Source organism: Pelodiscus sinensis, chromosome 7 (assembly GCF_049634645.1).
Source record: "Pelodiscus sinensis isolate JC-2024 chromosome 7, ASM4963464v1, whole genome shotgun sequence".
Classification (NCBI taxonomy): domain Eukaryota; kingdom Metazoa; phylum Chordata; order Testudines; family Trionychidae; genus Pelodiscus; species Pelodiscus sinensis.
In genome coordinates, this window is record NC_134717.1 from 32,329,079 (window position 1) to 32,353,559 (window position 24,481).

Genomic DNA, 24,481 nt, shown 5'->3' on the forward strand with positions numbered 1-24,481 from the left:
CTAGCAGATGCAGTTCTTCCTCATTCCATTTAGAGAGACTCCAATGCCCACCTCCATTGGGCGGGTACTACTATGGAATCACCTGAGTGGAGCACCCACAGGAAAACCACACTACTGAAGAAGAAATTACTCACCCTGTTCAGTAACGATAGTTCTTTGAGATGTGTGTCCCTGCAGGTGCTCCACTACCCTACCATCTTCCCTTCTGCTTAAAGTCTAAAGGGACTTCAGGTAGACAAGGAACAGATGGGACTCGCACCACGCACACATTCCACAGGCTTAGGGGGAAGTTGGCCGCTGAGTGCGCAGGTGTGGTGCGAGGGGCACTGCTTGCAAAAATCTCCGATCCCCGGCGCAGGCATGTACCAAGACCTGAGTGGAACACCCTCAGGGACACACATCTCGAAGAACTATTGTTACTGCACAGGGTGAGTAGCTTCTTCTTTTCCTGTATCAGTTTTACTTTCCATCAAAAATTCCTATTTTTAGTATTAATGTTAAATTGTCTTGTATCCCACTTTATTTAACCAAATTCATTATTGCATCTTCTTCTACTTGAATGAGACAGCAACTAACCTACAGTGACTACAAACATAGCTAAACAGTTTTATTCTGCTATTTTCTGGCAAAGTAGTTTGTCTCTCCCTAAAGGCATAAAGAATTTCAAATGATGGTAATATTATGTCAACTAAAGCACAACTTGCATTAGGGGAAAAGGTAAGTGATAGTAAACTCCAACATTTTCTCAACTTTTTGTTCCTTAATTCAATTTTTTTAACATATCAGAACCAGAAGTAATGAAATATGATCATGCAATAGCAAACTATCAATTCAAGTCCTACCTAAAGAAGACTGGAATATAAAACTTACACATTTCTATACAATTTTAGTTGTTTGTAAGATACTTAAGTAACCTTATTGTAACATTGCTTCTCTCTTGCTATAAAACTGCTCTACTAAATATCCTTAACTACAGTCAATAAGGTAACAGATCAGTATATGTCTGTGTACATTGACACACAGCCATATTTTTAATCAGTCTTTTCCTAATCCAGAAGAAAAATGCTATGTATTTATTTAGTCAGTTACTTTATGGTGTTTCGTGTCTCTGTGTGCGATCTGAATTATTTTTGTTTTCCACTTAGTATTGATTTTTTTATTCAACTTTCCTCGTTGCTTTTTAACTTACATAATTCTTTCAGAGTCCTTATATTTCAAATATAAGTTGCAAAGTACATTTCCTAATTTGATTTATGGATTTTTGTAGGTAAATACGCAATGCGAGATCTGGTGAATCGCCTTCCAGGAGGCAGTGGCCCAAGTATATTGTCTGATGACACTGTAGCAGCAATCTGCTGTGCTTTGCATGAGGTCACCAGTAAAAACATGGAAAATGCCAAAGCTCTGGCTGACACCGGAGGAATAGAAAAACTGGTGAACATAACAAAAGGAAGGGGTGACAGGCAAGTGGACAGCTAGATTTACAAGTAAAATGTTACTTTAATCCGTTTCAGATAAAAACAAGAAAACAAACTTATAAAGTGAATTTCCTGCAGAAAAAGGTTTTTTTTTCTTTTAGTCAAAGTTTGCTGATAAGATGAGCAGTCTCTCACAGCTGTAAACTGTTAGGCAAGAAAGAGGCCCTGTTTTGCATCTACTCCATTTTGTATTATTTCCAAACAATACCAACCAATCATTAACATTGTACAGTAGTCTCTAAAAGGTCTATGTGCTGTACAATAATATACTGCATGTAGAAGATAAAAATATCTGAAAATTCTGTCATGTATATATTAAACATCCACAAAAAGGTTAATAGAACAGTAGTAAGATTGAAAGTCAGGCAGAAGTTAGGAAATACCAGATTTATGATTGTGGAACACTAATCTGACCCCCTTGTGCGTATCATTATGATAAAGTCTTTAATTGTATATGATCACATGTTATTTTTTCCACCATATCCCTGCCTCAATCCATGCACAGCATGGAAGTTGCTCACTTAATGAGCAAATCTTTGATATTTTGTTTTCTTCTCATTGTTCATTGTTTGTTGCTGGGTCTTGCTGCATAATACCCAAATCCTTCTCTGAACATAGAATTCTTAATTTCTTCATTGACTTTTCTATGGTGCTCATCACAGTAGTATCTGAGTTCTTCCTAATCATTTTTTTAGTAGTCCTGTGAAGTAAGGGGCTGTTATCCACATTTTTACAGCTGAGGAACTAAGGCAAGGAAAGATGAAGGCCAACAGTATCCATTGATTTTTTTTGGGTGCCTAATATGAAATGCTTAGAGCCTAATGATTTGGGGTACTTACCGTTACATAGCACTTTATATGCTCAAAGCCCAACACCTATTACCTTCATTTGCAGTTGTGAATACCCAGTACCTTTGTAAATCAGACTCCTAAGGGTATCAAATTGGGCAGCTAGAAAACGTGTGGTGCACATGGGCTGTGTATTATAGGCCGTGGAAGTCGATGCCTTCCCAAACTGCCTCACATGGCTCCACTCGTGCTCCATTGAAGTCCCCCAGACTCACTCCTCCATCCTGCTGTTCTAGCACCAGAGGCTGGCGCAGGCAGGCTGGGAGCCACACTGGCTATTCCCCTGTGGCCCGTGGCTCAGCTACAGGAAGGGGAGGAGTCCTTGATTGAGTGTGGCTGACACAGCCCAGAGTGATTGGGGCCACAGCCACGGTATCCCTGGCTGGTGGTGCTACCCTGAGTCAGGAGGCAACAACCAGCTGCCACAGTGGAGTGGAGCTGGGCTCTGATGGACACAAAATGGGCAGAATGACCAGTGCTGGGCAGAGGGGGAAGGGGGGAGGAATGGGACATTTTGCCTGTGGATTTCACATATGTATTTGCTGAAAATAGGAATGGGTAAGTCCATTCCAGGCTACGGAGGAGACAGTGATCTGGTAGGCACAGACACTATCATTTCCTCCAAGCTTTTCCCCTTTTGCCCCATCCTCTCCAGTCTGTCCCAGTCTTGTTTCTACCTCACTACTGGTTCCTTGTCTCCTTTCCTTCTCCTTTGCATGGCTTCTTATCCACATTCCAGTCTCTTTGACCAGTCAGTCCATGTTCCCTACTCTGGCTTGTCCAATCTACAGCTCACATCTCCTCACCTCCCTGCTGACACCCAGTCCCAGGCTATCTTCCCTAGTTTCTCATCCAATCTCAGTCTCTTCCCAGGGCTCCTTATCCCAGTCTCTTTGACCATTCAGTCACAGTTCCCTCTATCCCATGCCTAAATCCTAGCTCCTCCACCTTCAAATAAGTGCAGCTGTATATTCCACTTAGGCAGGAATGGGCAATCGATTTTGCAGGGGACCAGTCCAAGATCATGGGCCACACTTTTCTACTATATTAATGGAGGGAGTGTGGGGCCTGGAACTGAGTTTGGGTATAGGAGAGAGTCTGGGAGGGACGTTGGGTGCAGAAAGGGGTTCTGACCTGAGGTACATTTGTTGTCTATGGAAGGGGGTGCCAAGTGCAGGCAGTGGAGCCAACAGCCTCCACGAGCCCCTGGGCAAGGTAAATGGGTGGGGCCAAGGGCAGAAGGCACAAGGCAGAGTACAGCTGGCCCTCAGTGCTCGCTGCCTGGAAAACAGCATTCCCCTCCCCAGTCCTTAGCAGTGCCTGGAGCATGTGGCACTCTTGCAGCAATTTAAAGGGCCCAGGACTGATTCTTCTGCAATAGCATCAGCTGGAGCCCTGGGCCCCTTTGCTTACCCCTGCCCCCAAGCAGTTGGCAAGCCTGGGTGCATGCTCTGCCCAGGCAACTCCTGACTAGCATACCATTGGACCTTCAGGCAAGCTGCCAGCTGGCTGCTGGAGCAAGTGTTCCCCTTAAGGGGTTGGAGTCAGCAAGTCTCCATGCACTGCCCACCTCTCCCCCAAGGACCGCCTGCCTGAGCACCCTGCTGGGCTGCAGAACTTTAGAGTCCAGGAGAATTATGGAAGGCCTGATCTAGCCTATGGGCCACATTTTGCCCCCCTCTGTACTTAGGAGTGTTAACAACGGAGCTGGAGAATTATGCCTAGTGGTATCTGCAGTGGGGAGGCACTTGGGCCTTGTACCCTAGCACCTCCTTTGGCTGCATGAGGCAAAGCCTCTCTGACTTCCCTCTCTTACTACTTCTGCCCTGCTAGAGTCAGAGTGCTGTGTGATGTTGACCTCATAATCTCTATTTTTAGTGACTTTTTCAGTTGTATATAGTTAATTAATACTCTTAGAAGCGTGTTAATTAGATTTAGAATTTCCCTGCTGCACCTCCCAATACCCAGCTTAACAATACTATGTGCCACAAAAGAACAAAACCAAGTTCTCAAGCTGCAAACCAACTAGCCAGCAATCTTTCTCATCCCAGCCACCCACATCTTAGCATCAATTTTGACGTGTTGGTCAAAGTGCCAGCAGACTACTCCCTGAAACTGCTACTGCCAGTCATTGCTATCCCTCCGTTTGCTCATCATCTGGCATGGTTCCACAGCACAAAGGAGGACATAACATCAAACAGAGGGTCCTGGAAATGATTCACCATGAATACTCGGTTCATTTTATCCCTGCTCCAACCCGCCCCAATACCCTTCCCTATCTCCTTTCTCGCAAGAGTTCACTACAACAAGAGGTAAACCATATCCTCCAGTTAGAGGCCATAAAACTAGTAACTCAAAATTGACAAGGCAAAGGATTCTTTATATTTCCTAATAGTCAAGAGAAAGGGGAGTTGGAGACAGATTAGACCTCAGAAATCAACCCTCAGGTTTATAGAACCTGACCTTGACTCTCTATCCCTAACCCTGCCCCAGATCCAAACCCTTCTATCTCAACACATATTTCTCTTTGATTACACTCTGAGACCATTCAGAATAGCCCACAAATATCAGCTGGACTCTGCTTGCAACTCGTAAAGCATACGACAGTAGCAAAGTGGTAATTCCTCACATATAGTGCCTTCAGATATGTTGTTTCTCACCCCCAATATATTGCTCATAGGATGAGGTGCATATAAACTTTATGATGAAGGAAAATGGTCACCTGTGGAGATGTCCTTCAGCATCAATCTTCTCAAGCTCAGGGCAGTCAGGAATGCTTGCACTCGCTTCCTCCCTCTGATCACACTCAAAAGACCTAACAGACAGTGTAGCCTGTACGTACTCATAGACGCATAGACTTTAAGGTCAGATGGGACCATTATGATCATCTAGTCTGACCCCTTGCACAGTGCAGGCCACAGAATCTCACCCACCCCTCCTAGAATAATCCTCTCACCTATATCTCAGATTTTGAAGCCTTCAAATACTTTGAAGACCCCAAGATACAGAGAATCCTCCAGCTGTAATCTGTACCCCATGCTACAGAGGAAGGCGAAAAACCGCCAGGGCCTCTGCCATTCTACCCTGGAGGAAAATTCCTTCCCGGCCCCAAATATGGCGATCAGCTAAACCCTGAGCATGTGGGCAAGACTCATCAGCCAGACACCGAGAAAGTTCTCTATAGTGACTCCTATCATCCCTCCATTGACCTATTTCCCCCTGATAATGAATGGTCAATTAGTTACCAAGATCATGTTATCTCATCAAACCATCCCCTTCATAAACCAATCTAGTTTAATCTTGACACCAGATAGATCTTTTGCCCCCACTACTTCCCTTGGAAGGCCGTTCCAGAACCTCACTCCTCTAATGGTTAGAAACCTTCATCTAATCTCAAGTCTAAACTTCCTGCTAGCCAGCTTGTATCCATTTTTTCTTGTGTCCACATTGGTATTAAGCTTAAATAATTCCTCTCTCTCCCTGGTATTTATCCCTCTAATATATTTAAAGAGTGCAATCATGTCCCCCCTCAGCCTTCTTTTGGTTAAGGTAAACAAGCCAAGCTCCTTGAGTCTCCTTTCATAAGACAGGTTTTCCATTCCTCGGATCATCCTAGTGGCCCTTCTTTGTACCTGTTCCAGTTTGAATTCATCCTTCTTAAGCATGGGAGACGAGAACGGCACACAGTATTCCAAATGGGGTCTCACCAATGCCTTGTATAATGGCACTAACAACTCCTTATCCCTACTGGAAATACCTCGCCTAATACATCCCAAGACCATATTAGCCTTTTTCACAGCCATGTCACAATGGCGGCTCATAGTCATCCTATAATCAACCAGGACTCCGAGGTCCTTCTCCTCCTCCATTACTTCCAACTGATGTGTCCCCAGCTTATAACTAAAATTCTTGTTATTAATCCCTAAATGCATAACCTTACACTTCTCACTATTAAATTACATCTTATTGCTATCACTCCAATTTACAAGATCATCCAGATCTTCCTGTATGATATCCTGATCCTTTTCTGAATTGGCAATAGCTCCCAACTTTGTGTCATCCGCAGATTTTATCAGGACACTTCCACTTTTGGTGCCAAGGTCAGAGATAAAAAGATTAAATAAAATTGGCCCCAAAACTGATCCCTGAGGAACTCCGCTAGTAATCTTCCTCCAACTTGACAGTTCACCTTTCAGTATGACCCGCTGTAGTCTCCCCTTTAACCAGTTGCTCATCCACCTCTCAACTTTCATATTAATCCCTATCTTTTCCAATTTAATCAATAATTCCCCATGTGGTACTGTATCAAATGCCTTACTAAAGTCGAGGTAGATTAGATCCACTGCTTTTCCTTTATCTAAAAAATCTGTTACTTTCTCAAAAAAGGAGATCAGGTTGGTTTGGCATGATCTACCTTTTGTAAAACCATGTTGTAATTTGTCCCAATTGCCATTAGCCTCACTGTCCCTAACTACTTTCTCCTTCAAAAATTTTTCCAAGATCTTACATACTACAGATGTCTAACTAACAGGCTTATCGTTACCCGGGTCGCTTTTTTTCCCTTTCTTAAAAATAGGAACTATATTAGCAATTCTCCAGTCAAATGGTACAACCCCTTAGTTTAGAGATTTATTAAAAAAATTTGCTAATGGACTTGCAACTTCATGTGCCAGTTCCTTTACTATTCTTGGATGAAGATTATCTGGGCCCCCCGATTTACTCCCATTAAGCTGTTCAAGTTTGGCTTTTACCTTGGATATGATAATATCTACCTCCATATCCTTAGTCCCATTTGTTATGTTACCATTATCCCTAAGCTCTTCATTAGTCTCATTAAAGACTGAAGCAAAGTATTTGTTTAGATATTGGGCCATTCCTAGATTATCCTTAACCTCCACTCCATCCTTAATAATTAGCGGTCCTACTTCTTCTTTTTTTGTTTTTTTCCTATTTATATGGCTATAAAACCTTTTACTATTGGTTTTAATTCCCTTTGCAAGGTCCACCTCTACCTGACTTTTAGCCTTTCTCACTTTGTCCCTACATGCTCTAATCTCAATAAGGTAGCTTTCTTTACTTATCCCTCCCATTTTCCACTCCTTATATGCTTTCTGCTTTTTCTTAATCACCTCTCTGAGATGCTTGCTCATCCAGCTTGGTCTAACACACCTGCCTATACATTTTTTCCCTTTTCTTGGGATACAGGTTTCTGATAGGTTCTGCAACTTTAACTTAAAATAATTCCAGTCCTCCTCCACCTCAAGATCCACAATTTCTTTAGTCCAATCAACTTCCCTAACTAATTTCCTTAATTTATTAAAGTTAGCCCTTTTGAAATAAAAAACCCTAGTCTCAGATTTATTTTTGTTTATCCTTCCATTTAATTTGAACTGAATTAGCTCATGATCACTTGAGCCAAGGTTGTCCCCTACAACCATTTCATCTATGAGGTCCTCGCTACTCACCAAAACCAAATCTAAAATAGCATTTCCCCCTTGTTGGTTCAGCAACTACTTGATGAAGGAATTCATCAGCTATCACATCTAGGAAAATCTGAGCCCTATTATTATTACTAGCACTTGTTCTCCAGTCTATATCTGGAAAGTTGAAATCTCCCATGAGTACGCAGTTTCCATGAGTATTTACTTCTTTAAAAACATTAACGAGGTCTCTATCCATATCCAAATTGGATCCTGGTGGTCTATAACACACCCCAAGCACTATCCCAGGGGAGGATCTGATAGTTTTCTTTCCCGATGTGATTTTTGCCCAAACAGACTCTGTCTTCTCCATTCCATCACTTTTTATTTCTTTACGATCTACCTCATCTTTGATATACAATGCGACTCTACCACCTTTACCCTTATTTCTGTCTTTCCTAAACAGCACATACTCTTCAATACCTGTACTCCAGTCATGCCTAGTATTCCACCATGTTTCTGTTATTCCTATAATATCTGGTTTCACTTCCTGGACCAATAACTCTAGTTCCTCCTTTTTGTTACCTAGGCTCCTCGAATTGGTGTACAGACATTTTAATTTTTGCTGTTTGGCTTCATTCACATTCTTTACCCAATTTGGCACGGACATTGTACCTCCAATATGACCTATTAGATTAATATCCACCCTACTCTTCCTCATGTTCATTCTCCTACCCCCAGCTATTTCCTTTCTTACTTCACTTTCCTCCCTCTCAGTGTTAAAATCCGGCGTAGAGATTACCTGGACATCTCCCAACCGTCTCCCCCCAGATTCCTAGTTTAAAGCTCTCTTAATCAGTTGAGCCAGCCTCCATCCTAGAAGTCTATTTCCCTCCCTATTTAGGTGAAGTCCATCCTTAGAGAACAGTCCTCTGTCCATAAATGCCTCCCAGTGACCATACATCTCAAAGCCCTCCTTATAGAACCACTGCCTAAGCCATCTATTGATCATCATAATCCTGTCACGTCTTAGTTGTCCTTCTCTAGGAACAGCAGAATCCCACTAAAGATCACCTGAGCCTCAATTTCCTTGAGCGTCCTCCCCAGCCTAGCATAGTCTCCCTTAATTTGTTCCAGTGAGAATCTAGCCGTATCATTTGTTCCTAATGAAGGATGATCAATGGATTCCTTCCTGCTCCCTTAATAATCCTCTTCAACCTCAGTTCCACATCTCGTATCTTAGCACCTGGCAGATAGCACACCCTTCTATTCTCTGGATCAGCTCTGGTTACAGGCCTATCTATTCTTCTCAATAAGGAGTCCCCAATCACATAGACCTGCCTTTTCCTAGTGACAGTGCGATTCTCTGGTCTATCTCTAGCTTCCTCTGGCTGCAAGTCCTTGCCATTCCTATTTTCCCTTGTATCCTCTTTAACCCATCCTGTATCCTCCTAATGCTCATTTTTGGTGTTGTCTCCATTAAGTCTTCCCCTTTATCTGTGGGACTAGCCACTCTTCTCTTCTTCCTTACCCTTCAGTCTTCATTATCTACCTGCTGTACCCCTTCTTCATTCTCCAGCTCCACATACCTGTTCTTGAGCTCTATTTTTCCTTCACTGACCCATCTTTTCCTCTGCCTGGTTCTCTGAGTCACATGCTTTCACTGTCCATTTTCTTCGCCTAGCAGTCCCTCCTCTGAGGCCCTTGATCCTGCTTCCATCTGCATGTCTATGCTTTCGCCTTCAGCCACGTCATGCCTTTGCTCCATCATCTGCTCAAACCCCCTTCTAAACTCGACCAGAGTTTCCACCTGCATCTCCAGTCCTCGGATCTTTTTTTCCATCAGCTCTATCAGGCGGCACTTCATGCAAACAAAACTCCTTTCAGGTACCCCCTCCAGAATCATGTACATACCGCAGCTACTACATCCAATCATCCTCCTTGTGTTCTCTACTACTTGGGCCATGGCCACTACTGCCTCTGTGTTTTATCTAGTTTCTCACCAAAATCCTATTAGTCCGGTAAACACAAAAACAGACCAAAACACCCCCTCCACAGAAAAAACAAACCCCAAACAAGTCCCAATATCCAAACGCCCTTTACAAACTCCTCCCACTCAAACTCCCCTGTTTACAGCTCTTGTTTGCTGGCTCCTGTGCCGCTGCAGCTATCTATGCCGTTGCCTGACTAGAAGGCTACCTTTATAGGACCCCTAATCAGGGCTCAGCTTCTCTCCCAGCACACTACCCCTACAAGCCTCTACACATACAAACAATACAAATACAAAACCAAATACAAACTTCTCCTCCAACAGAACTCCCACTCAAACTCCCCTGTTTACAGCTCTGTTTGCTGGCTCCTGTGCCGCTGCAGCTATCTATGCCACTGCCTGACTAGAAGGCTACCTTTATAGGACCCCTAATCTATGTGAATTGATAAAGGGGAGTCTGGTCTCCTTCCTTCTGCACAGAAGCAATTGGACTATGAAAATAATGTATCTCTCATGACATCACAGTGTTGGCAGCCTCCATCTCGGATACATAGAACTCAATGGCGGACGCTCTCAGTACCAGATTGTCACGTGACTATAAGTGGAACTAGACCCAAGCAGTGCTTGGATGCCAACTAGATTTGTTTGCCGTTTATCTGAACAAGAAATGTCCTCACTGCTGTTCCAAAGCAGGGATAGGACAACACTCACTTGGTGATGCCTTCCCTTCTTTCCATTTTCCCAGCTATCAAAGGTCCTGCTGAAAATAAGAAGAGACTGTGCATGTGTCATTCTGATCATTCCTACATGGATGAGACTAACCTGGTATCCTTACCTGACACAGCTCATGACGCACCTACTGATCTCTCTCTCTCCAGCTTGCTCTGCATCTCCTCTTGCAGAACAAAGGACATACTCTATATCCAAAGCTGGCTATTCGCAATCTTAGTGCTTGGCTCCATCCAGATGCCAGTCCAGGCCCAGGCAAAACATGGCCCGCAGGACGGATCCAGCCTGCGGACATTGCGGGAAGCCTCAGTCAGGTCTCGCTTGCCTCCCCCCACTTGCAAACTGCTCAGAAGCACAGCTGTGGGGAGGTTTCACTTTAAAAACTGAGCCCTGAGGGGGGAAGCTTTAGGAGCTGCTCCCACTTCCAGCACAATCCCATTAGCCGCCTTCTGGTCAGAATCTGGCCAATGGGAGCTGCGTGTTTCAATAAAAGGCAGCCACGAAGCATAAGGGGCACCTAGTTATTCACAGATCACATGACTGTAGCCTGTGCTGGGGTGGGCCAGGCAGGGAGGCTGATTCAGGAACAGGCTGCTGGCTGGTAAGTCCCCTGGCCAGAGGCTGCCTCTGGCACCCCAACCCTCCCCCCCACACTCCTGTCCCCCCTACTCCACATACCCAAATCCTCTGCCCTCCTCCAGCACTGATATCCCCTCCTAGATCTGGCAACCTAACCCTGCCCCAGATCACAGTCTCCTCCTGCCCTAATGCACAATCCAATCCCCTGCACTCCCTCCTGTACCCCAATTCCCTGCCCTAAGCCACAGTTCAAACCCCTGTACCCTAGTCCAGTGCCCCAGGTCACAACTGCTTCCTTCACCCAAACTCCCTCCCTTATTCCAAGCTCCCTTCTGCACGCAACCTCCATCACAAACCCTGCATCTTCTCTATTAATATCATGGAAGTGTGCGGCCCTTGACCACCTTACAAATTCTTGGAGTGGCCCCCCCATCAAAAATTAATGCCCACGCCTGTTCTTGTCATACACACTCCACAAGGTCAGTCTCATCTGTTGCCTTCTCACTATCCCTGCCTCAGAAATCTGAAGAGCGGCAACACAATTGTTGGTTCACATCTTTTCAGAACATTATGTGATCACTGGGGACTCTACCTGCAATGCAATCTTCAGCTCCATAGTACTGTCATCTGGAACCAACCCAACTTCAAAGTCCTAGCCTTCCATACAGGTACTGCTTGGAAGTCACCAACAGCGGAGCACCTATAGGGACCCTACTCAAAGAAGGAGTTTGTTACCTTGTGTGGCAATGATGGTCCTTTGAGCTATTTGTCCCTATAGGCACTCCTCAACCCACCCTCCTTTCCTCTATTTTGCAGTTCTTGTCAATGATTACAGTAGAAAATAAACTAAGGGTGGTTAGCCTGCGTGTTCTGACTAGCCTTGTGCTGCAGCATGAGGAGTGGCAGCACTAGAGGGGGCAAAACAGACACTGCTACCGAAGTTTTCCAATCAGCGGCACAATGACACAGACACACCAACAGAAGAGGGCCCATAGAGGGACACATCTCAAAGAACTATCGTTACTGTGCAAGGTGAGTAACTTCTTGTGGTGCTGACCGCTAGCTAGCTCAGGTTAAAACCTCAAGCATGATGTATACCTTGCCCTGAGGCAAGTGACTGGCCCTTTGGGGCTGGGAATAACCAAAAGTGTAATGATGATTTTGGTTTTATTTAGGGATGTTAAGCAACTAGTCAAGTACTCGACTACTAGCATCTGGCTTAAAAGCCAGTTTCCTCCAGCACCATCTCTGTGGGGCAGAGGAGACTTGCTCCAGGTCCCAGACCACTGTGCCTCTATATTTTAAATGTTGTAAGAGACACCCAGCAGAGACACAGCAGTCCAGGACCTGCTACACAACTACACAATTCGCCAATTACCCACTTCTTAACATCTTTAGTTTTAATAACTTTTCATCTTTAAGTCCAGTTGGTCTGGGTGGCTATGTAGACTGGAGTATCTTGGAGTACTGGCTGTGGCTCCATTGTAAGCTGGTATACTGACTAGGAGCACACATTTGTTGCTGGTTTGGATAAATCTAGTTATAGAATCTGCCACCAGTTTTGGTGAGTTTTCCCTATTTTCTGACAATCTGACGTGAATGGTTTGCTACTCTGGACCTTCAGGACACCTCATATCCTGTGAATTTGGCAATGCTAAAGAAAATTCCTTCAATTTGTCATGGCAGAACATCATTTTCAGTACACAGTGCTTCTAGTTAATCTCTGTTCTACACCTTGGGTTTTACCAAATTCATAGTCATCATGACGTTGTATCTCAGGAAGAAAGAAATCTCTATCCAGACAACTGGGGTGCAGGTCCAGAGAGGAAATTCTTGTTCACACAGACATTACACTGTAATTAGTTGACTGTCTGGATCTCATCCTAAACAACAGGAAGTCAATTTTAGTTCCAACTCTGAAAATTGAGTTAATTGGGGCCCTAATAGATTCTGCAAGTTCAACAGGGTTTCTGCCAACTGACTGTTTTCAAGCAATTTGCCACCTTTGTGTCAGTCTGCAGTCTCAGACTTTCTCAACACTTTGGATGTGCTTAAAGCTTCTGGGCCACAGGCCTACTTGCACACAAGTGGTCCAGTTTTCAAAATAGTACCTTCATCTCCCTCCAAATGTGGTTCAGGATGGTTTACCATCCAGTTCTTAACCCTCTACAGAGATTGATTCACCTTTCTCAACTGATTCTGTCCCAAGACGCAGTCAGGTTGTGGCACTTCTGCACCAAGGAGAGCAATAGCGGACCAGCCCAGAGTCCTGAATCATATCATAGATTATCTCAGAAGGAATTTTTCCCTGAGTCACTAATGGTCTTTGAATTCAAGTGTCTTCTGGGTCATCTTCACAGTTTGAGGCATTCTGATGATCGATCCATTTGCTACAAGAGACAGCAGGAAACAATGTCTGTTCTTCTCTCGAGGATCCTCAGTCTGAGCTCCCAGTCCAATGCTTTACATCTCAGTTGGCAGTCAGCTTGCTTGTATGCTTCTCCCACAATACCAATCATCCCAAGCTGAAAGCAGATCAGGTCAAGCTCATTCTCTTTGCCCCGGCCTGACCAAGCCAGTGCTGGTTCTCTGACTTTCCCAGATTGTCAGTTCAGCCTTCCATGTCCATCCTAACTTGCTCACAAAGAATCATAGTCAGACATTGCATTCAGTTTCTTACATCTCACAGGGTAGTTGCTTCCTTGATAAATGAGGAACAGTGATATTTGATTGCCGTTTAACAGACCCTACTCAACAATAGAAATCCAGCTAAATGGAAGCCATTTTTTTGATGTAATCATTGTCTCATGGAATGTAACCAATACTTGCTTCTATCCGGTATAAAGGCTACTCTGTCATTTTTCAAATCCCTGCTCCAGTGCATTGGGGCACCAGTACTTGTCAAAGAAAAAACTCCAGGATTTTTAAATGTTGGAAAATAAGTATTTTTTTTCTTCCCTTGATCCTGGAAAGTACTTAGGTTTATAAATAAATATCCTGACGCAGAAACCTGACACAGAACATTTCAGCCCAAATAGTAAAGTGTGGAAAAGTTACAAGAAACTGAAAACAGAATCTTATTACGGGAAGAGAAAGGCAATGTTATTACTAGCTGCCAGCCTTAACCATTATATTTGTGTTGGATGATTGCTTTAAAGGTAGGAGTGTAAATGATTTATTATGATATATATTTTATGTAACATGCGTTCATGAAGTGTGCTAGATTGACAGCCCTGAAAAGAGAAGTTGTTTATTCAGACAGATACTAACCATCCTGAATACCTCACAGGGAATGCCTACACAGCAAAGAAAAACCCATGGCTGGCCCATGCCAGCTGTCTTGGGCTTGAGCTGTGGGGCTGTTTCATTGCTGTGTAGACTTCTGAGTGCTGGTACCTGAAAGTCTAGCTCTTGGGGAAGGCCAGAAATGTACAAAGCAATGAAACAGCCCTGCTGCCAAAGCCCCCACTGTTTTTCCTTTGTGGTGTAGACTACCTATATTGCCTTCTCGTGTGTTCCAGGGAGGACCTGAAGGGATCACTCCTAGTTTAAAGCTGTGATATTACAGTCCAGTATCAGCCTCTTTGCTGATTACCTAGCTCATTTAAAATAGTATTTCAAGCTGTGCATACATGCACTTCCTTCACAAGTGTCAATCCTATATAATGATAATAATATTCTTTATTTTAGATCATCATTGAAAGTGGTCAAGGCAGCAGCCCAGGTATTGAATACATTATGGCAATACCGAGACCTCCGTAGCATTTATAAAAAGGTATATTATAAGTACAGTGCTGACAAAATTAGCATTCTTCTGGAAGAAACTTTACAAGTATTTATTTTATTTATTTATTTTAATGAAATGTAATTCATTTTTACGCTCTTGCCCACACCACAGGATGGATGGAATCAGAATCATTTTATTACACCAGTATCAACATTAGAACGAGACCGATTCAAATCACATCCCTCTTTGTCTACAACAAATCAGCAAATGTCACCTATCATTCAGTCAGGTTAGTTAATAAACCTTTTCCTCTTTGTGAACAAATTAGCTGAAGGTTTTTCAGGGAGATCTGGTATGTCCCTTCTGGAACTTCAGTGTACTCTTGAATGTGATATTACTTATTTCAGTGATATTACAGTTTTATCCTGTGAGTTCTTCTTCTGTGCAGTAGTAATGTGGAGCAAATAATTAAGGAATTAATCTGCAAACATCTGGAAGATAATAAGATGATAGCTAACAGCTAGCATGGATATGTAAAGAATAAATCATGTCAAACCAACCTGATAGCTTTCTTTGACAGGATAACAAGTCTTGTAGATAAGGGAAATGTGGTAGAAATGGTATACCTAGACTTCAGTAAGGCATTTGACTGTCTTATCAATAAACTAGGCAAATACAACTTAGATGGGGCTACTATAAGGTGGGTGCATAACTGCTGAATAACCGTTCTCAGAGAATAGTTAAGGGTTCACAATCCTGCTGGAAGGGCATAAAAAGTGGAGTTCTACAGGGGTGTGTTTTGGGACCGGTTCTGTTCAATATCTTCATCAACGATTTAGATATTGACATAGAGAATACGCTTATTAAGTTTGCAGATGATACCAAGCTGGGAGGGGTTGCAACTGCTTTGGAGGACAGGGTCATAATTCAAAATGATCTGGACAAATTGGAGAAATGCTCTGAGGTAAATAGGATGAAGCTTAATAAGGACAAATGCGGAGTACTGCAGAAAGGGATCTAGGGGTAATAGCGGACCACAAGCCTAATATGAGTCTACAGTGTGACGCTGTTACAAAAAAGAGCAAACATGATTCTGGGATGCAGTAACAAGAGTGTTGTGAGCAAGACACGAAAAGTCATTCTTCCGCTTTGCTCTGCGCTGATTAGGCCTCGACTGGAATATTGTGTCCAGTTCAGTTAAGAAAGATGTGGAGAAATTGGAGAAGGTCCAGAGAAGAGCAGCAAGAATGATTAAAGGTCTAGAGAACATGACCTATGAAGGAAGACTGAAAGAATTGGTCTTGTTTAGTTTGGAAAGGAACAGACTGAAAGGGGACATGATAGCCGTTCTCAGGTATCTAAAAGGGTGTCACAAGGAAGAGTGAGAAAAAGGGTTCTCCTTAGCATCTGAGGGCAGGACAAGAAGCAATGGGCTTAAACTGCAGCAAGGGAAGTTTAGGTTGGACATTAGGAAAAAGTTCCTAACTGTCAGGGTGGTCAAACACTAGAATAAATTGCCTAGGGTAGTTGTGGAATCCCCATCTCTGGAGATATTTAAGAGTAGGTTAGATAAATGTCTATCAGGGATGGTCTAGACCGTATTTGGTCCTGCCCTGAGGGCAGGGGACTGGACTCGATGACCTCTCGAGGTCCTTTCTAGTTCTAGTGTTTTATGAGTCTATAAAATACAGTTCTGACCAGGATTTTGGTGAAGATTGTGAATCCTCCAGGAGATCAGAGAGGCTGCAAAACTAGAATACTCAATTATAAAGAGAGATTTCAGCTATTCATATATTAGCAAGGTACATGTTACTTCAGGATAACATGCTGAGATAAAGTTTCAAGACAGCATTAGGTGCCCTAAGAAGTAGTCATTAATCTTAGAATCTGCAAAGGGAAAGGCAATCTTTGATTTAGTTCTGAGTGGAGTACAAGATGTGGTCCAAGAGATGAATATAGCTGAACCATTTACTAATGGCAATTATAATGTAATTAAATTTGATATCTTTGTGGGAGGAAATATCCCAAAGCATTTAACTTTAGAAAGGGAAACTACAAAAATGAGGAAGCTAGTTAAATGGAAATTTAAAGGTACAGTCACAAGAGTAAAATGCCTGCAATCTGCATGGAAACTTTTTTAAAACAACATAATAGAGACCCAAATTAAATGCATACTCCAAGTAAAACAAAAAACTAGTAAGGGGACCCAAAATGTGCCACTATAGCTAACTAACCCAATAAAAGAAGTTGTTAATGGCAAACAGGGATCCTTAACAAATTTGAAGTTAAATCCTACTGAGGAAAATAGAAAGGAGCAGAAATCTGGTAATCCAATCATAAAAGTATAATTAAATATGTCAAAAATGAATTTGAAGAGCAACAAACAAAAGACACAAAAACTAACAACAAAATAGGTTTTTAAATACATCAGAAGCAGGAAGCCTACTCAATGGTCACTGGGGCCAGTTGTCAATTGAGATGCTAAAGCAGCACTCTTGAGTAGGCCATTGGCAGAAACATTTAATAGCTTCTTTGCATTGGTCCCCACTGCAAAGGATTTGAGGGAGATTCCTGCATCTGATCTATTTGGGGGGGGGAGCGGAGATTGTTTTGATTTTTTTTCTTGGTTTTGTTTTGTTTTGTTTATGGTTTGGTTTGGTTTGTTTTTTGGGGGGGAGGTAACAAATCTATATAACTGTCCCAGATAGAGCAGTTATTAGAGGAGGGTTTTGACCAAGTTGATTAACAGTAATAAGTAACCAATATCAGTTGCTATTCACCCGAGAGTTCTGAAAGAACTCAGATATAAAGTTGCTGAACTACTAACCTATTACTTAAATCAGCTTCTGTACCAAATGACTGGAGGATAATTAATGTGATGCCAATTTTTTTAAAAGATTCCAAAGGCAATCCTAATAATTACAGCCTAATTTCAGTACTAAGCAAATTGGTTGAAACTACAATAAAGAACAAATTAGCAAACACATAAATGACCATACATGAATTTGGTGACAAGACTCCACACAGCTTTTGTAAAGGGAAATCAAGCTTCATGAATCAGTTAGAATTTTTTGAAAGGATCATTCAACATGTACATGGGGGATTCCAGTAGATATAATGTAATTTGACTTTCAGAAAGCTTTTGACAAGGTCCCTCACCAAAGGTTCTTAAGCAAAGAAAGCAGCTGTGGGAAAAAATAATGGGGTCTAAATTAGCTGTTACTACTCGAGATTTTGGAGTCGTGGATATTCTTCTGAAAAATTTGCTCGACGTGAAGCAGCAATCAAAAAAGCTAAAAATGTTAGGAACCATTAGGCAAGTGATTGATGATAAAACAGAAAATATAATCCCAATATATAAATATGTGGTATATCCACACCTTGAATACCGCCTGCAGTTCTGGTTGCCCTGTCTCAAAAAAGGCTATATTAGAATTAGAAAAGGTACAAAGGATCACAAAAACGATTCATGGTATAGAACAGCTTCCACATGAAAGAGATTAAAAAGATGGTCATTTCAGCTTGGAAAAGAGACAACTAAGGGGCCATATGATAGATGTCTTCCAAATCCTGAATGTCGTGGAAAAAGTGAATAGGAAAATCTCTTTTTACCCATTCACATAATACAAGAAGCAGAGAGCTCCCAATGATGTTCATAGGCAGCAAGTTTAAATGAAACAAACAAACAAAAGTATTTCTTCATACAGTGTAGTCAACCTGTGGAACACATTGCCAGGTGATGTATTGGAGGCCGAAAGTATAACTTGTTTTAAAAAAGAATTAGAGAAGTTCATAGAGAATCGGTCCATCATTGGCTATCAGACACTGATGCTTTCTTTCTCTTACCTCCTTTTCATCAGTTGGCAGCACATCTTCATCGCCGGCACTGCTAGGAATTAGAGAACCTCCTTCTGAATACAATAGGACACAACCTTCTATGCAGTATTACAATAGCCAAGGTGATGTCATTACGCATAAAGATATATATCCTGGTAAGAGACCAGTTAGATTTACTGTAAACAAAATGCTTCTAAAACAGTGTTTCTTAAACTTTTGAAGACCGAGGAACACCACACACTATTTTTTTTTTTAATGAGGAACACCAAGGATTTTTTTGTTGGGGGGAGGGGAGAGAGAAGCTTGCCCCTTGAACACGAGACTACAGTTTTTCTGTCAACAACAATATTCACTCACTGCCCTATGAAGCCTTCTAAACTTCTGCCTTTTTGATAGGGAAATATAATTTACTCTGTTTACTCATATTGGTGGAAATTATAAATTCAATACCTTATCAAGCACATGTTAATGTCAAGCAGCTGACTGATAGGAGCCACGCCAGCATTAGGAGCACTTAGGGCCTTACCCTGACCCCCAATTCACAGTGGGTCCCTTACTGCTTAATGTTTTTTCCTTCAATAGTTCTAGCCCCTGGCTCTGTTATTTTTGACACAGAATACTGAAGGGAAGGGCCTTGTCTGTGCAAGAGGGTAGAAGGTGCTAGCCCCCTCAGCTGTCCTGGGTAACAAATGAGGGCTAAAGACAGCGGTGCAAAGACCCGGTCGGGGTGGCAGCTTTAGGGCAGTTCTCTCCCCTGGAAGGAAGGATCCCCAGACCAGCAGCGGAGACAGCCAATCAGAGCCGGCCCTGCTGCTGGCCCTGCAACACTCCTCCCCTCTGGTAAGGGGCACAACCGAGGTGCGGAGCTTTCCCAGGCGGTTGCAAGCCAGGCGCAGAAGCATATGAGGAACATGGGTAGCCCCGCCTCATTTCCTGCTGTGTCATCTCTTGCTCACTTCTTCCACTCTTCGCACGGAAGCATAGGAGGAGGAATGTAGGTAGCCCCGCCTCATTTCCAGCCGCGCCATCACTCGCTGAACTCTTTGCACCACCCGCGTCTCAGCAGTTCTCGTGGCCATTTTTTTCTTAAATGGCCACGGCACACCTGTGATGGTGTTTCGCGGAACACAGTTTAAGAAACAAGGTTCTAAAATATTATTTTGTGTAGTTCACATTCTGCATGGGAGAATGAGGTGTATGCAGTTAAAAACTAATGATGGGACTATTTTTGTTGTATTGTTCAGCAGCAACTAAATTGTCTTGAAGAATAAATGCTATGTTTGTTGTTCACCATTGATTTCTTGAGGAAATCATATCCTCCCAGATATGACCATTTTATACTGTTTGGTTTTGCATTTGTTGTTTAAAAATAATGTAACTATGGAATAAAACTTAAGGTCAATTTAAGTATTGTGCTGCAAAGGAATTTGTATAAGTAAAAATTGGTGTGTTCTTAACACCTCATTTAGCTGTCCCAAGCTTCATTTACATAAAGTTCTGCACATATTACGTTGGGTTTGTGTTCATTTTTATTTAGTAACTTTACTATGTGGGTCAGAAATGGGGTTTTTTGAGGTTTTTGTTACTACTGCTGCTTGTTTTTGTTTTGTTTCTTTGTTAGTTTTGGGTGGGTTTTTTTCCTGTTTCTCTTAAAATGCACAGTTTACCCAAGAAAGAAGATATCAAGCTTGCATGTTTGTCTTTTAAAATATGGGAAGGCTGTGTTTCAGTGCATAATAAAACATGGTGGCTCCCATTTGAAAAAGTGATCTTTGATGTATATCAAACTGAATTTTTATTACCAAATACTGTTGTCGAATATTATTTTTTTATGTTATGGCTTTATTGATAAATATTAGGGGGAAATATGCCAAGACTTTTTCTTTTCCCTCATCTCAACTATCTTACACATAATTTTGAACCCCAGACTAAGCAAGGAAAATCACAAATTCCTTGTGTAAAAAAGCTGGAGTATTAAAAAAAAAATCCTGAGGCAATTCAACTGCTGCTGAGGGACACATCTCATTTGTGCTGTTCTCTTTTAAGCTGTGATTTCACGCTGCTGTTTACTAATGATGTATGGTTACTGTGGCTGTTTAACATCTGGAATGTTACATGGCAAATACAATGTTCTTTTTTAAGGCAATGCCTGTTAAAAACATATATTGTGAGATTTATTTGTCCTGCTAGCATTATTGTAAAGTAACATTTTTTTAATGGACACATCATATAATTTTTTCTTTGGCGCCTTGATTCTGTATAGAATCTGATTGAAAAATCTTCTGAAAATTATTTATTTTGCATCCTTGTTTTTGTAGACCCAGTAGCTTCTTAAACTTCATGCATGAAATGTCATAACATTCTGTGGTGGCGATGACCATAGTTGTATCTTTATGTGGGTAAAATGTACTCTTTTGTGTGTGTTCATAAATGTACATTAGCCATAAATGTTAAATAGTACGTGGAAGATTCTAAATTGATTTGTAAGCATTAACTAATTCATCTCATTACACTCGTGTGAGGTAGATAATACGTTGCATATCACCATTTTACAGATAGGAAATCGAAAGTGTGAACTAATTGTTAAGTAATTTGATCAAACTACAGGTGAAGTTCATGGCAGAGCAAAGATTGGAACTGAGGAATTCGTGGCTTCCCATCTGTGTTGTGCTCAAAATATTCTGCTGTTACTTAACTTATTGTAGCCCACACTAACACCTAGAGGTTTTGTTCCCTGTAGTGGCTAAAACATATACAGGCAGTCCCCGGGTTACATACAAGATAGGGACTGTAGGTTTGTTCTTAAGTTGAATCTGTATGTAAGTCGGAACTGGCGTCCAGATTCAGCCGCTGCTGAAACTGATCATTTTCAACAGCAGCTGAATCTGGACGCCAGTTCTGACTTACATACAGATTCAACTTAAGAACCCCAGGCATCCCCAAGTCAGCTGCTGCTGAAACTGATCAGCGGCTGATTCCAGGAAGCCTGGGGCTGGGGCTTCCTGTAGTCAGCCGCTGGTCAGTTTCAGCAGCGGCTGACTTGGGGACGCCTGGGGCAGAGCAGCTGGGGTGCTGCTGGATTGGTCCAGTAGCGCCGAGGAGCGGCGGCGCTACTGGACCAACCCAGCAGCACCCAAGCTGCTCTGCCCCAGGTGTCCTGATTCAGCTGCTGCTGAAACTGACCAGCAGTGGCTGAATCAGGACGCCTGGGGCAGAGCAGCTGGGGTGCTGCCGGATTGGTCCCGTAGCGCCCAGAGTGGCGCTACGGGACCAACCGGCAGCGCCCCAGCTGCTGTACCACAGGCGTCCGGAGCAAAGCCGCGGAGCACGGGGGCAGCGGGACAGCCCAGACGCGCCGTGGCTGTCCTGCTGCCCTCGGGCTCCTTGGCTTTGCTCTGCTTTGCTCCCCGACTCCCTGGTCTGCAGACCAGGGGGACTGGGAGCAAAGCGGCGGAACACGCGGGCAGCCCAGACGCGTCTGGGCTGTCCGCTGTCCGCGTGCTCCGCCGCTTTGCTTCCTCTCCCTGGTCTGCTGGAGACCAGGGAGACGGCCCCGTTTGTAACTCGGGGACTGCCTGTATAAAGGGTTAAATGAGTCTGTTTCTGCATTTAGATACCTGTTTTTCTTAGAGTGATTGCTCATGTCTATTTCATATAGGTGCATGTGCTGCATGCACGCATTGTCAGAAGTTTTTCCCTTAGCAGTACGCATTGGGTCAGCTCAGTTCCTTCTTACCCCTCATGAGGGTCATTGGAAAGTGCCTTTGCTCTTGCTCTGCAACCCTCATAGCAGTTCTTCTTGTTTTTTTAGTAGTTAACAGTTTATTGATCTTATCTATGGTTTTATTAGCTATTAAGTGTTGAATTTAGTGTTAAGCACCCAGGGGCAGGGCATCTGGCGGGGCATGCCTGGGCTCCACAGCTTCAAGCCCTGCAAGAAGTGATAGAAGCCCTGCGGGGACCCTCATGCAGGTTGTCTTAAGTGCCTTGCAGAGGCCCACTTGTTCAAGGCCTGTATTATCCTCGAGGCCTTTAAGCCACGTACCAAGCGGGAAAGGAGTATCATTTGAAGATTATCCTGATGGAGTCGGCCTTACACCGACACGAGCGTCCAATCTAGCACTGGCATCCCAGAGTGCACTGGCGTCAGTGCGGGAGGCACCCAGCCATTTGTGCATCTCCCTAGCGCCATGCAGGCCTCAGCACTGGTTGCAGTTCCCAGTGCCTCAGAAGAAGAGACCTAGCAAGGGCAAGTCTCCCTCGAGGCATGTGCCCTTCGTGTACTCTCAAGTGGGACACGTAGCACTGACAGGCATAGCACCCGGACCATCATGGGCAGACTGGCACTCCTTTAGTCCACACCGAGATACCAGCCAGGCGGGAATCTTTTCTGCCCTCCACTCTGCAATTCATCAAGGGCTTTGGACAGCTTACCAGCCCCACCTTTTCTGTTCAGGGACTGCCTATTCCCTTTCTGTCAGGCCTGGGAATCCATTATCTGAGACCATTGGGTCCTAGAAACGGTAGAAGGGGGTAAGCCATCCCCTTCCTTTCAGCCTCTCTCTCCCACCCTATTGCCCCATCCCTCTTCAAGGATCCCTCTCACAGCATCTCCTCCGGGAAGAGGTAAAGCAGCTCTTAACCTTGGGGATGGCTGAAGTGGTTCCCCAGGGTTTCTTGGGCAGGGATTTCTACTCCTGGTACTTTATGGTTCCCAAAGCCAAGGGAGGGTTTCAGCCTATCCTAGACCTCAGGGAACTCAATGTCTTCATTGCCAAAGGCAAATTCAAGATGGTTACTCTGGCGTCTATCATTCCTTCCCTACTTCAGAGACTGGTACTCTGCCCTCGCTTTTAAAGATACCTACTTCCACATTTCTGTTGCACCGCACAACAGGCGGTTCTTCCACTTTATGGTAGGCCAGGACCACTATTGGTTTACGGCCCTCCCTTTTGGCCTTTCTATGCCCCCTCGAGTGTTCACAAAATGTATGGCCATTGTGGCTGCCACACTGAGAAAGCGGGGTGACCAGGTGTTCCCTTACCTGGATGACTGGGTCCTCCAAAGCTCTTTTTTGGATCAGATGCTAGCTGACATCACTCTAGTGCAAGACCTTTTTTACAAGCTGGGGCTGCTCTTGAACATGGCCAGCTCGACCCTGGTTCCCACCCAAGTCATGGAGTTTGTAGGTGCTCACCTGGATTCAGTGTTGGGCACAGCCTCTCTTCCCAGATCTCACTTCCTGGCAATCAAAACAGCCATCCAGGGCATGCAGGAGTTCCCAGTGACCACAGCCATGTTTTGTATGCATCTCCTGGGGTTGATGGCCGCATGTACCTACATCATTCAACACGCCAGGCTTTGCATGCATCCACTACAGATGTGGCTTGTGCAGGTTTGCAACACGGCTCTGCATTCTTGGGGCAGTTCCACCTGAGGTCATGCATTCTCTGGACTGGTGGACCAAGGAGGAGGTGGTCTATTCCAGGGTCCTGTTCTCCAAACCTCTACCTACCCGCCGGTTAGTGAGGGACGCATCCGACACCAGTTGGGGGGTTCACCTCAGAGACATGCAGACCCAAGATATGTGGAAAAGGTACAACCTCTTCCTGCATATCAATGTCAGGGAGCTGCAGGCAGTCTGTCTCACCTGTGTGACCTTTCTCCTTCGGCTCAGGGGCAAAACGGTCCTTGTTCTTTCTGACAATACGTTGGTCGTCTCCTGTATCAACAGGCAGTGCGGGGCTCACTCCCCTCCCCTGTGTCAAGAAGCCCTTTGGCTGTGGGAGCTATGCATTGGGGCGGATATTCACCCAGTTGCTTCCTGTCTCCCAGTGTCCCAGAACATCCTGGTGGATCGGCTGAGCAGGTTC

The 24,481-nt window shown here is 43.7% G+C and overlaps 1 protein-coding gene across 9 annotated transcripts in view; it reads left to right on the forward strand.

Annotated features, from left to right (window-relative positions):
• The window catches only part of PKP4 (plakophilin 4), a 243,491-nt gene that overhangs the window by 213,236 nt on the left and 5,774 nt on the right, over positions 1–24,481 (forward strand). For 8 of the 9 annotated variants that reach the window (XM_075933435.1, XM_075933437.1, XM_075933436.1 and 5 more), the window contains 4 exons: positions 1,268–1,463; positions 14,735–14,819; positions 14,943–15,060; positions 18,632–18,763. In XM_075933435.1, the coding sequence (XP_075789550.1) occupies positions 1,268–1,463; positions 14,735–14,819; positions 14,943–15,060; positions 18,632–18,763 (531 nt within the window). The remainder of the gene's footprint in view (positions 1–1,267; positions 1,464–14,734; positions 14,820–14,942; positions 15,061–18,631; positions 18,764–24,481) is intronic. The other variant, XM_075933439.1, reaches the window with a different exon arrangement.